Below are 12890 nucleotides of genomic sequence, written 5' to 3'. Positions count from 1 at the left end.
TGGTGAATAAGTTCTATAATGTTAGTATGTAAACCGCTCTATAGCGTTAGTATGTTCTCTGTTAATTCGGAATGCATGATAGTTCTGCGTTTTTCTATCCTCAAGATTTATGATCCAAGATAACGTCCACGTCGTTGAACGTTTTGCATTGCACGCAGACGTAGATCGCGATCCAGGCAAACCATTTGGAGAACTCGCGTTGATTCCATTTATGCGTCCGGTTGCATAGAAGGAAGCATAGTGGCACGTTTTAATCGCCTTGAACGAGAATATCGATACTCATTTCGCTCTCGTTTCAAGAAAACACTCGTTTCGTTAGAAGAAAGACGAAGTTTCCGAGAACGGCTTTCACAGAGGTCATATCAGTGAATGAAATTATGAAGTGAAGTTGGTATCTCGATGGAAATTCATTAAAATATCTTTAGTAACAACTAGAATCTCTTTATATGAAATTCTAATTGTAAGTATTTCAAGTTCGAAGTACAGCGTTTTTAAGTAATTTCAAGCGAATTTATGTTAGATGAGAGTAGAAATTATATTTCCAAGTAACTTTATTTTTCTATGAAATTTATATCTATCTATGATCTTTATACATCGTGTCTCTCTCTTTCTCTCTCTCTCTCTCTTTTAATGGAATTAATCCACGAGAGATTAGAATTTTAATTAACCGTTTGATAGAAAATTATTTTATTAATCTACGATTAAAGTGAAGTGTGATGTTTCCTGAAAAGAACAACAATCTAGTTAAAAATAACTTTGATCAGTGTTTCGAAATAACTACATTGGGTTAAATGAAATTTAAATAATTTCATTAAATGAAACTTATAGTAAAAACGAATTAAAATAAACTAAGAGATAAACTTAATAATTCATTGGGGAAAAACATCGTTGTAAGATCTTATCGGCCACCTAAATTTATTCCAAACAACGAGCAAGATTATTAAAACGGAATTATTAAAACTGTACAAAAATAACTAGGATACCAAATCATCCGTGACCTTTCCCAGAGCCGAAAGAGGTCTCCGCGACGCACACGCGGAATTTAAATTCTCGATCTGGAGAACGGTGTAACGCGCCGTGTCACAGTGAACCTCGACAAGTTGGCCAGCAAAAATTTCACATTCGTTCACATTCACGTTGCCCATAAATATCTTTGGCCCTCTTTGAATAACCCAGCTCGTCGTTCTGTTTTCAGGAAGTGTTACTGGCGCACAGTAGAACGTCGATGCATTGCGAGCCCATCACAGTGATCCTGGCCGGGGTAGAGGCACCAGAATTGGCGGCGATCCTCGGTTTCGTGTACACAGGAAGTGCGACGGTACCTCGTCCGCGTCTGAATGCGTTTCTACACGCGGCCGAAGCCCTCCACATTAGACTTCCGCCGGTGCCTGTCGTGATGACCTGTACGCAGGCTGACTGCAAGCAGGAAGACATCAAGGACGTGAAGATCAGTCCAAAGTACCTTCAGTGCGACCAGTATCCGCGCTGTGACCGCTGGTGCCATCCACGTAGGAATCAAGATGGAGATTCCGCGGGCAAGGAGGAATCCTATCCGGCGATCGAGTCCTTGCAAACCGCAAGAGAAATCAGACCGCTTCCTGAATCGATGAACTTTGCCGGATCGAGATATGGACCAAGACCAAGTAGATATTGCTCTACAACGTGGCCCGTTGCTCCTTTCCCGAGCGCGGCTCAAGAAAAGACTATTCACGGTCTAGATCAACGTATGGATAAGGACAAGTTGAATCAGACAGATGTCAGTCGGTATCAACCGATCAGCGTGGTTCCTAGGATCGATAGGATTAGCGACGTAGCCAGTGCACACTCGGAAAATCCGTTTGTCGGTTGCGATTCTTCGGAAAAGGCTCGTCAGCAGGAATTTTGCTTTTCCAGGAGCTTGTACGATCTTCGTAGCATGCAGTTGGATCCACTCGAGGCGAGAATGAAAGGTGACCACGATCGTTTTCAGGCTACGAACGAAGAAGATACCTCCGGGAGAATTTTATCCACATACGGTAGCTGTTTCGAGCAAGAGAGGATTCCTGTTGATCGTCTCAGTGTAATTCGTTCTCGAATCGATCCCTGTCAGGGCAAAACCGTAGCTCTACAGTTACCTGCAAGTACTAGATCGTACGAAAATTTGGACGTTGGTGAAGATTTGACTTGTCGTGATCACTGTTTCGTCTGGAAGTCGCCGAGAAGACAAGTGGCTAATAGAGTCATAGCCTCGCCGTGGAAGCAAACTGTCAGGCCTTACCATTTGCCCAAGTTGCAGCCGATAGTCCTTCAGCCCCACGTCGACGATGCCGTAAGTTTTCCATGCAGTCTTCCGTATGATAATTTTGCTCTTTATATGTTACCTTAGACGAATAGACGTTGCGAAAAGTTCTTAGAGAAGATTGCGAGTTTGTTAGGCAAGGAAAATCGTGTAGCAAGAGACGTTAATTGCGAGTATCTAGCATGTAACCGATACTTAGGCGAACTACACGGTAATTCTTTGTAACTGAAGAAATGCCAGGTACCGGGGAATCTATCTGTCTATCGTGGCGTTAACATAAACAGTCGTATTCTCACCCACGATTGATACAGTATGTTCGAACAGCAATGTAACTGTACAAAGTACAATTACTTGGAAAGCAAGTGGTAATTTTCGTTGTGGAGATACTTGAGGAGCATTTAAATGGCTGCCGTGGCATCCATTAGCGTGATACAAATTGAATAAGTATTCTGGAAACATCTCGTATAGCTGGGAGGTAGACACGAAGCGGGATTTCTGTTTCAAGGTGCCCATTACACTCAGCTGTGGTATTCCTTTCAGAAGATTATTTATCTCGTAAACTAATCGCTCTCTGAATATCCGATTGCACGATCTGGATGCGTTCCAGTTATAGAAAAAATAAACGGGAATTTGTAATATCTGCGACCATAGATGTTTTTGAGTATCTACTAAACGAATCTAGGCTGTGAACGATTATCGACCAATTATTTCCTCGAATCGCGACCGAGTTTGGAAGAAAGTAAAGGGGAAGACGCTCGATATACCCAATCTTCGATCGCTGTATCTTCAGTTTTATTATTCTTCAGACTCGTGATAATTTGAAAAGCATATTTTTCAACTGGACGATCAACTACGAAATTTCTAAGCTGATTAATCGAGTTCCTGGGTCAAATACAATAAATATCGAGTCTACTTATTTTTATGGTAGGGTAATTACAAAGTAATTACAGTTAGGGCAATCGATCAGGCTCTCTGTCGTCGTGTTTTACTACGATTATAGAGATCGAATCTAATACGTTCGTTTCTTCTTTTTTCTTTAGTTTAGAAGATATAACAGTTTTGAGATTTTTCCTCCGGTCGACTGTTCCGTCTCTGTTGGAACATATTTCCTTTCACTGCTTTCATGAAAATTGGAGCAATGCCTCTGATACACAGAGAAGATCGAGAAAATATCATAGAAAATTCGGCACGATCCAGTAACTTGAGGAGTTTTTCGTAATACATCGGATTTTCAATTGCACAAGCCTCGATGAATTTGTTCGGTCGATTATCGACCAGATACAATTACCGATTCCGTTCCGTGCCTTCATATTGTTACATCACGTCGCATACACGGATCTCGGCAGATCGGGTTACTAATCTTGCTCGGTAGCAATCGCTATCCTTTCGTACAGAAAGTGACTTGTTTACCATGGCTTTTGATCAAGAACGAGAGACTAGGCGATCTCATCTTTCGAGATTCCTTGCCATATGGAATCTACCACAGAGGCGGTATTACTACACAAAGTGGTTACTTTGAATTATAACAATACTCCTTCGTTTATTGTTTTAATACATATAACGTATATTTCAAGATATTTTAAAGCATTATTACCACCCTTCGATAACAAAAGGCTTAGAATTTGTATGCAAATTAATTTCAGACTGGTTCCTTGTTCATTTATGATAAGTATTTTGTACCGTTATATAGGGAGTAAGCGATTAAGTTAATAATTTTAATTTTTTTTTCAAGCTTTCGAGGACTTTAAAATGATATTTCGCCGAATAATCGATTCCACCGCATTCCTGAATATTCTTCAATTTGTTCAGCTTGCCCGTTTTAAAGTATACTTTTCTTATTGTTAAATTATATCGTCAGTATCGGCATTAAATATATAGAAGTGATATTATGTCCATCAGATACGATACACCATCGTATTTGACACAAAAAATAAAATTCATCGGACAGGAAATGGAAATGATTCGATCCTATGATTGGACAGAGGTAAAATCTTAACGAGTCATGAGACTTATCTTCGTTTATGAGATTGGAAATGTCAGTGGTCCGGTTTAGCTAAGTTGTGTAGCGAAAGATTAACGAGTGAAAATATTTGCATTATTCTTCCGCCATGACTGTTGTGTGTTACTGGCAGCATAAGTCGCTTCAAAGGCTAATTAAGCAGAACCTGTGTAGGCATATTGAACGCGTGAAACGTTCTAACTCTTCTCCAGTCTTTCCGTAATTATTTTCCGGAATTATCGCGAACCCGTGCCGTTAATTTTGCAAATTAAACAGTCCATTAAGGAAATGGGATTCCTCGTAGTTTCGTCGTAAAATCAGCTAACCATTTAATTTACTTTTATTTCTCTTTTACGCTCTATCCCCCTTTCCCCCTTTCCTTCGATTTGCAAATCTTTACTGTGAAATCACTCGTTCGGCATTCCGCTCTTTTGCTTCTCTTCCTCCATCTCCCTCTCGCGTTTGATGATCTCTCGAACATGCTCGGGTCATTGCATAACATTCACCCGTCTGTACTGCTCGAGATCGTCCCCGTTTCAGGTATAAAACACTTATGGAAAGTCCGCGAACAGTTCGTACGCCTTAGACGTTTTAAATATATTCAGCCATTTGTCTCTTCGCGACTGTATTAAATTTTAGCTTTATTGAATGTTCCCCGGAGTCCGATTTCTTCCCTAATGTGTTTTCCAGTCCAACTAAATAATACACTGCGTTCCAAAGTATCAGGCCGCTGCTTTAATTGTTAGCATATCTTCTCGGTCGTTAACGCTGAAAAAAGAAGTTACGACGTAGTTTCTTAGAAACTGCGAAATCAATTCAAGCGATCTTTAATCTACGTTAAAGATGTCTACACATAGGTTTCCTTTTCATAAAGATTCTACATCTTTTTAATTTAACCAAAATTAACCATGGTAGGCAAGCGATCCTCTAAAGATTCTTTAAAGATCCTTTCAAGATTAAATTTAGAGAAATTCCCGTTCGAATCGTTTTACTCGTAAGATACTTAACGATACCTGAGCCTACACTTTTGGACGATACTATATATTCTATATGATCGGTTCAACTTTATTGCAAGCATCTAGGTGAGCATGTTACCATCCTTTATACCAGACCAGTGTCTGGCAATTGAATTTGCAACAAACGCACACGCGATCCTACGATCAGAGCAAACTGTTCTCAGTGAATTAGATATGCGCAATGCCGAGCATATAAAATATTGGTTATTCCAAATCATTTAGTTAAAATGTTAATCCACTCGGTAGTTCTGCCGATCCGCGCAGATCCTGTTTCTCGTTTCATGACTGAAATCGTTATCTACCGTATCAATCGTAAAGAAAGGATGCTTCATCGCTGGTGTGCAAGTAGAGCAGAAATTGTTTTGAACTGTCAAGCCGTCGTCTGGCATTTGAATCGATTCATATCGACAAAATGAAACCAGGCCTCCGTTAATCGTTATCAAATAATTAACTATATTGTTCGTCAATTCGATCGAACATGTTGAGTTAGTCAGAAACAGTTTCGACTCATCTTGAGTGGGTTAAGAATGCTGCTGTTCATCCATACATTTACATCGCTGCGATAAAGCACAATCGACGAAACTTGTTATCTTGATGTAAAATACAGGAAGAAAAAGTAACGAGGAATTCCTTCATTTTATAAAATATATAGGGCGTTATAGAAGTAAATTATTATGATATTCCTGCTTTTCCTGACAGTTTAATTCGTAGAATGTTTCGAAAAAAGAAAAATACGTCATTGAACGATGATCGTATCGTTTCATTAAGGTAACTAGAAAATTCTGTCGTTTTTGTTTTTTGAAAATGGTAAAAGTAAATCGTTTCAATTGGAATTTATATTAGAGTTCGATATATTGCTCGCATTATTTACGATTTTCATCCACTTTGTTTCGTAATTTATTTATTTCGTTGCTGCTGCATTTGCCATTTTTATTAATAAAAAACTTTTTTTGTATTTCTACAGTTCGACTCTTGGTGTTGAATATCTTCTCCGTCAAGATGTTTCTAACGAAGTTTTAAACAAACTGTCAACTAATCAACCGTGTAAAAAAGGTGAAAGGAGTCTCCATTTAATTTTTCTCTTTGTCTCTCGTACAAAAAGTAGCGTCTAAGACTCACTTTGTTGTAGAATAATCTATCGATCAAATTTCCAGTAGCAGTTGATTTCTCTTCAAGTAATTTTTATGTTTCCAAAACCGTAAAATTACTCAATACCGATCAATCTCACAAGAATATGAAAAGAGAATTACATGGTACATTTGGAAACGTAACACGATTCAATTTTTTACGAAAGAGATATATACCTTGGCATATTTTTCCCTTTACAAACCATTCATTCATTTTCAGACGCTTATGAAATACATTTAGGAAAATGTCCGCGATAAATTATAAAGGGAACAGTTCGAATTTCACAGTGGTCGTCTCGCAAACTACCCTATACAGCCGATCGCTTGTTGTTTCTAGAGGAAACAAGAAAGACGCAAGAAGAGCTGAGGGAACAAGCAGGACCCACTTTATTCTTCGTCGACCTTTCACCACAAATGAAAGCACACGGTTCAACCGTGCGCGTCTCGATATGCCAGCCGTTCATTTTGCTTTCTTCAGCTGAAATATGCAGAGGAATCAGTGCTCCTCCGGGTGTGCACTTCTGCTGGCTCATTTAGCGGACCATGGTAATTCGATGGTGCCAGGTGATAAGACGTGTCCACGACACCAGCTGCCTCCTCTTGCTTGGCCAATGTCATTCTTATTAATGAAACTATCAGTTACACGTACCACTTGCTCTTTTTCCTTTTTTCTTCTTCGTTCTGTTTCCCTCTGTTTGTATCCTTTTTCATCTTTTTTCCCCTCTTTTTCTGTCTTCGTGCACTTTTTACTTCGCATCTTCGTTTCTTTTTCGAAGAGTGGCCCAGAAGGTGGTGCCAGACCAGCTGGTGGCACCAGCCGGCTGCGAGAATCGCTTTTACGCGTTATTACACGCAATCTGGAGAGGAACGTTTTCTCTTTCGACACGTGCACTGATATGCTCCAGATTTTTTCCGATTACTTTACAACCTTGCGCAACTTGGCCCCGTCTCTACCTTCATGCAGAATCGCTTCTTTCTTCTTCTTCTTTCTTTTTTTCTTGTACTTCTCACTGCAACGAGGCGCACCTTTCTTTTAAAAGAGCGTGTCGCTGATATAGGTACATGATTTCGTCGATGCGAAGATTGGCACTTGAATTATTGGTAGAAACGGATTAACAATCTCGAGTATCGTGCAATGCAAAATAAGTGGGACGCTTTTCATCGAAAAGCACACGCCGGTATTTAACTTTGCCCAAACTTTTAACGTTATTGCGTTTTTATACAGATCGTATCTCTCCACTCCAATGTGATCAATGATGTAAGTTACTTTTCGCGCCACAGCATAATGTCATCAGAAAATACAGAAACATAGAGCAATGAAAGGCTGATAAAAGATGGCTAATTTGGTTCCGTTCGCGAACGAAATATTTATGTGGAATATTAACGTGTACAATGCGATAAAAAAAGTTGTAAAAGTTAACTGTAAATATAAATACGAAAATGAAATATAAAAATTCATGGCCATTCTATAATCTTTCATTACCATATGTGTTTGAGAATTTTTAAAGTTCAGATTTTAAATACATGTTGATCGTCGGTGGCTGGAATATGAATAAATTAAATCTATAACATTTTGCCATTTTAACTTACTATTGCATTAACGTTCTAATTACAATCAAATAACCGTTGATCCTGTATTTCACTTGCACGAGTATGCGTGTACTAATCGCACATATTCTTTTACAAAGATACGAATGATCAATGATCATCGGTTACACGAGGTGCCGTAACTTGAGAACAACAATTAGAAAACCACGAATCGACGATTAATGTGGAGCCAACACTTCTTCAAGCCAGATCAGCTTAATTGCTTCCGATGATTTTCTCTAATGATAATTGGTGGTTTATATGGACGGTTGGTACGAGCAAGAACTCTGTATGAGCTCTTTACGGTCGAGTAACCCATGAAGGATGAATTATACACATTACGTGTATATGCATAATGTGTAATTAAGACGATCGTGTTAAATAGAGAGGCAAAAAAGTGGTCTGGCCTGATAAAGTCAAATAGTAGAGATTTAAGGCGTGAAATTGAGGAAGGAAATAGCGGTTTCGATGTGATCTTGTTGCAGAAAACCGGGGAAAATCTACGTGTGCCAGAAGTCACGCGATCTCCAGCGATCTCTGCCAGTCCTAATCGACAGCTCCCCAAATGTTCGACGTCTGCGGATCATTATTATGGTATCGAAGTTCCTACCACCCACGAAGTTACGTACAATAACGATAAGAAGTTACTGGAAGCGAGCTCTACTTTGGGACCGAGGCCTCAAGAATTATATTCATCTCAAATTGCATCGTTGACGATCGGTCAAATCACTCCATCGTTGAATAACGATGCCAGAAACAACCAGACTATCGTACAATCTCAAAATAACGTAATTTCTACGACAACTAGATCGTTGCCAAGTACCTCAGAGAATAGTCGTATGAATATCAATAGAAAGGGTAGTTATTTCGGTCAAGCGTTACCTCAGTCGCCGCAGAAGCTGGAAATTTCTCATCCTGTTAGCAGATTGTGCGATACGATCGAGTCGATCGGTAAAATCGATCGTTTCGCCAACGTGGAAGCCGAGAAGCTGGAGAACGAGACGAGGATCGAGGATAAACTCGCTGAAAGAGTTATTATCAACAGTGATAATAATAATAACGATGCTGTAGTTAGTCAGGACGGTGTTCAACGCGGCAAAGGAGCGCAAGAGAATCATAGGTGCGATCAGTGTGGCAAGACTTTCGTTACCAAAGCTTCCCTGAAGGTACTGATCGACTGGCTGCTTGATATCTTTTCTGCTTTTTTCGTTTTAATCTAATAACTTATATATTACCGATGTTACGGCTGATTAACCATCGTTGCTATATGACATTGTTGCAAAATTATGCAACGTAGAATTTTTTTTACGATTCTCTATCCTGCATTACTAAAATTACTACGAATGATAATATCACTGGTTATAATAAGATACTGTAATAAAGTTCCATAATTTATAATTTCTCTACAATTTCGTATCTTGTCTAACTAAGCTTACTGCTCGTCCTCGTAACACGTTGTAATAAAATTTCGCGATTTATAGTTTCCTCGTTATACCTCATTTTACATTGTTAAAGGTAGCGCTTCAGCTAGATATCCTAGCAAAATTTCATATAAAGCTTCCAACTTCTTCTTCCATTATTAGAATAACTCTCAAAATTATTAGACTGATTGAAAAATTTTATCCTTGTCATTTGAACTGAAGTTTTTATTAATTCGATACGATAATCATTGTTATCCCTGACGGTTTCTCATCCAGCTGTTGCTTAATTGATCTCGTACCACTAGTACTATAGAATGTCATTTTCTTTTCATTTTCAAGGTACTCAACAGTAGCTAATTTTTTCCAACAACGTTACGCTTCTTCGTCTACGTCTTTTTATAGCTCACATTCCGTTGAAATGTACATTTATACGTATACCTGCGGTTTATAGAAATCAACAAATAACGTCCAACTCAATAGACACTAAAACATCGAATAATTCAGCTTTAGCTATCAGTAGAAAAGTTGCAAGAAAATTTTATTATTTCCTTTTTCTAATTACAATTCCAAGTACGCGTCGCAAAAACTTTTCAATCAATTTAATAGTTACTGAAATCTGTACTGACCAGCTACCACTAATAAAAGATATAATTAACGAAAATTCATTATTTCCTTCTTGTAATTACAAACGTAGACGCATGTTACAAAATTCGTCCATTCGATCTGATTGTCACTAGAACCTTTAGTGACCAACCACGACTAATAAAAGATATAATTTAGAAAGATATTCACTGTTCTTTTCTGTAATGGGAAATTTAGGTGCACGTTAGAACGCACTCAGGGGAGAAGCCATTCCGTTGTACCGACTGCGGCAAACAATTCTCCCAACTACGAAATTACAAGTACCACCGAAGCGTTCACGAGGGCACCAGGGAATTCGCAGCCACCTGTCCAGAATGTGGCAAATACTTCAACGACCGCGGCTACCTGAGCTCCCATATGAAGATTCATCGTAACCGTAAGGAGTATGGCTGTGCGGAATGTGGCAAGAGTTTCAATCAGCGGGTCGCCTACAACATGCACGTTAGAATCCACACTGGAGTGAAACCGCATCAGTGTGAACAGTGTGGAAAAGCATTTTCCAGGAAGATGTTGTTGAAGCAACATCTTAGAACCCATTCGGGAGAACGGCCATATCAGTGTCAGGTCTGCCAGAAAGCCTTCGCTGATAGATCGAACATGACGTTACACACGAGATTACATTCCGGTTTAAAGCCTTATCAATGCACGTTATGTTCGAAGGCGTTCACGAAGAAGCATCACCTAAAGACTCATCTGAATTACCATACAGGAACTAAACCGTATTCCTGTCCAAACTGTGGCTTGAGATTTTCTCAAAGTAGCAACATGAGGACTCATTTCAAGAAGTGTACCGTTAGTAATCCGATAGAAGCAAAGGATTCGCAGATGGAAGGTACTGTGATAGATTCTTCGAAGGTTATACAAGCAAGAATAATATCGAGGACACCTACAGATACATTAACGCCTCCAAATTCTGACCAGGAATTAAGCATTCTAACGCCGATTTCGAAAAGCAACGGAATAGAAGGGATTGGTACGTAGCGATAAAGTTATAGAGAGGTCTATTAGCCTGCCCACACGAGTGTAGAGTATTCGAAGAGGTATTATTATCGTAGCTAAACAAATACGACAGATACTCGTCGTCTCAATGAAATCAATGCACGCACGTGTCGAATTAAATACTTGGTGAAGACACCGTGATGTGACGGCTATGAATCAGACGTGACGTGAAATTTACACGTTCTGTATTTTATGCGATTGACGTGGAGAATTCGTTGTAAGTTTTTTTAGTCGATGAAATAACCTCTTTGCGCGGAGATGCTTTTTGTCGGGCTGATTTTCAAGACAAGTGGTTAAAACGATAATGCACGAGGTAATTCGACGGATAAATCGATCAGGTTGCTGCTGCCCGCAAATCGTAATCGAACGGTAGAAAGTATTAGATTCATTTGAAAGTAGCACTGCCAGTTGGTAATCCGAGAGCTACCATAACAGTACGAACAGCCGCCTTTTCCTAGAAATTGTCGTTTTACGGTAGGACGTATCGATTCAACCCACAAACCGATACGTCATTCTTGAATCTTTTTTTCGTTTCTTTTCTCTTTTCTCTTATTCTTTTCTTTTTTCTTCTACCTTTTAACTTGAAATAGGTCAGTTGAAAAGATCATCCATGGCATTAATTCGCAATTTGATAGAGATGAAAAAATTGGTTGCCTTTCGTTGCTTGTATATTTACTACTTGAGCAAGGTAATACATATACACAGAGATAATCTTGTTACATTTGTTCGAATGTACGATGTATGACAAATATCGATTTAAGAAATTTGTAAGCTTCTCGAGAAGCAAGTTCAATGGCGAGAATCTGACTTTTGTACATTAACCTGTAATAAATCAACCTCTATATTTGCTGCCTTTTTCTACTTGTAATATAAATGCAAAGATGTATATTTACAGTGTAAAAAATATGACAATATTAAATCTGAGCCTGTAAATGGCGAACCGAATTAGAAGATCAAAATTTTATTTTTATTTCAATATACCTAAAAAATACTCAAAAATTCTTTACAAATTCCACACCTTATTAATCTCGATAATACGATCGAACATTCATCGACCTTTGCAGCGAACTCCTTTAAAAATTTCCTACTCTTGATACTTTTCCTCTAATTTATACCTCTTTCGTTGAGTATTTGTTTAATGTTATTTTCAACAAAAAATATTCCGTTTCCATTGCTAATCAAAAGTCCTAAGTACTTTTATTTCTTGGAATCATCTTGCATAACCATTGGACTTCGGAACTTTCTAGCTACAATGTTTAACAATGTATCATGATCCTCTGGATAAGAAGATTCTTTGAAAAAATCTAATGAATCACTGGCGCAATTAAGCTCGTAATTAGAATGACTGGCTGTTTAGTAGTAGATTCTCGGTTGTATCCTCCTGTCCAAGAGATACGTTGACTTTCTCGTGCCTCATCGAAAATGTACTGCAACTATAACTTACATACTTCCTCTTCAACTACAAACTGAAGTATCTCCTCTGACCAGTCAACAGATCGTATCGCCTCGAAGATAGCTGTTTTTCTCTACTCTCTCTTGAACCGCGGAAGCTTTACAATAATGGTTACCTGCATGCACACTTGAAGAATCAGCAGGTTCTATACAGAACAAGGTCTATGTGCGCTTCCATATTCGTTGAAAGCTCCGTTAAACGTTATATTACAGCGACGTACATGCTACTTCTTAAAATTTATAGACGACTCGGAATTTCTGCTTTGTCCCGTTTTACGAGTCGGGTAACGTTTATTAGACTCTCAAGGTCACGTTTTGCGAAAATATTTACGAACAGCATGAAAATAAATTATATCTAAAGGGGTCAAT

The 12890-nt window shown here is 38.7% G+C and overlaps 1 protein-coding gene across 11 annotated transcripts in view; it reads left to right on the top strand.

Moving 5' to 3' along the window:
* The window catches only part of LOC122570662, a 32256-nt gene extending 20234 nt beyond the window's left edge, over positions 1-12022 (top strand). For 9 of the 11 annotated variants that reach the window (XM_043733262.1, XM_043733256.1, XM_043733253.1 and 6 more), the window contains 3 exons: positions 1196-2308; positions 8493-9173; positions 10248-12022. In XM_043733262.1, coding sequence (XP_043589197.1) covers positions 1226-2308; positions 8493-9173; positions 10248-11051 — 2568 coding nt within the window. In that variant the 5' untranslated portion in view covers positions 1196-1225 and the 3' untranslated portion in view covers positions 11052-12022. Of the gene's footprint in view, positions 1-295; positions 461-1195; positions 2309-8492; positions 9174-10247 lie in introns of those variants that run through there. The other 2 variants (XM_043733264.1, XM_043733263.1) reach the window with 2 other exon arrangements.
* Positions 12023-12890: the final 868 nt, after the last annotated feature.

Source organism: Bombus pyrosoma, linkage group LG9, assembly GCF_014825855.1.
Source record: "Bombus pyrosoma isolate SC7728 linkage group LG9, ASM1482585v1, whole genome shotgun sequence".
Lineage (NCBI taxonomy): Eukaryota > Metazoa > Arthropoda > Insecta > Hymenoptera > Apidae > Bombus > Bombus pyrosoma.
This window is presented reverse-complemented; position numbering and strand designations above follow the sequence as displayed.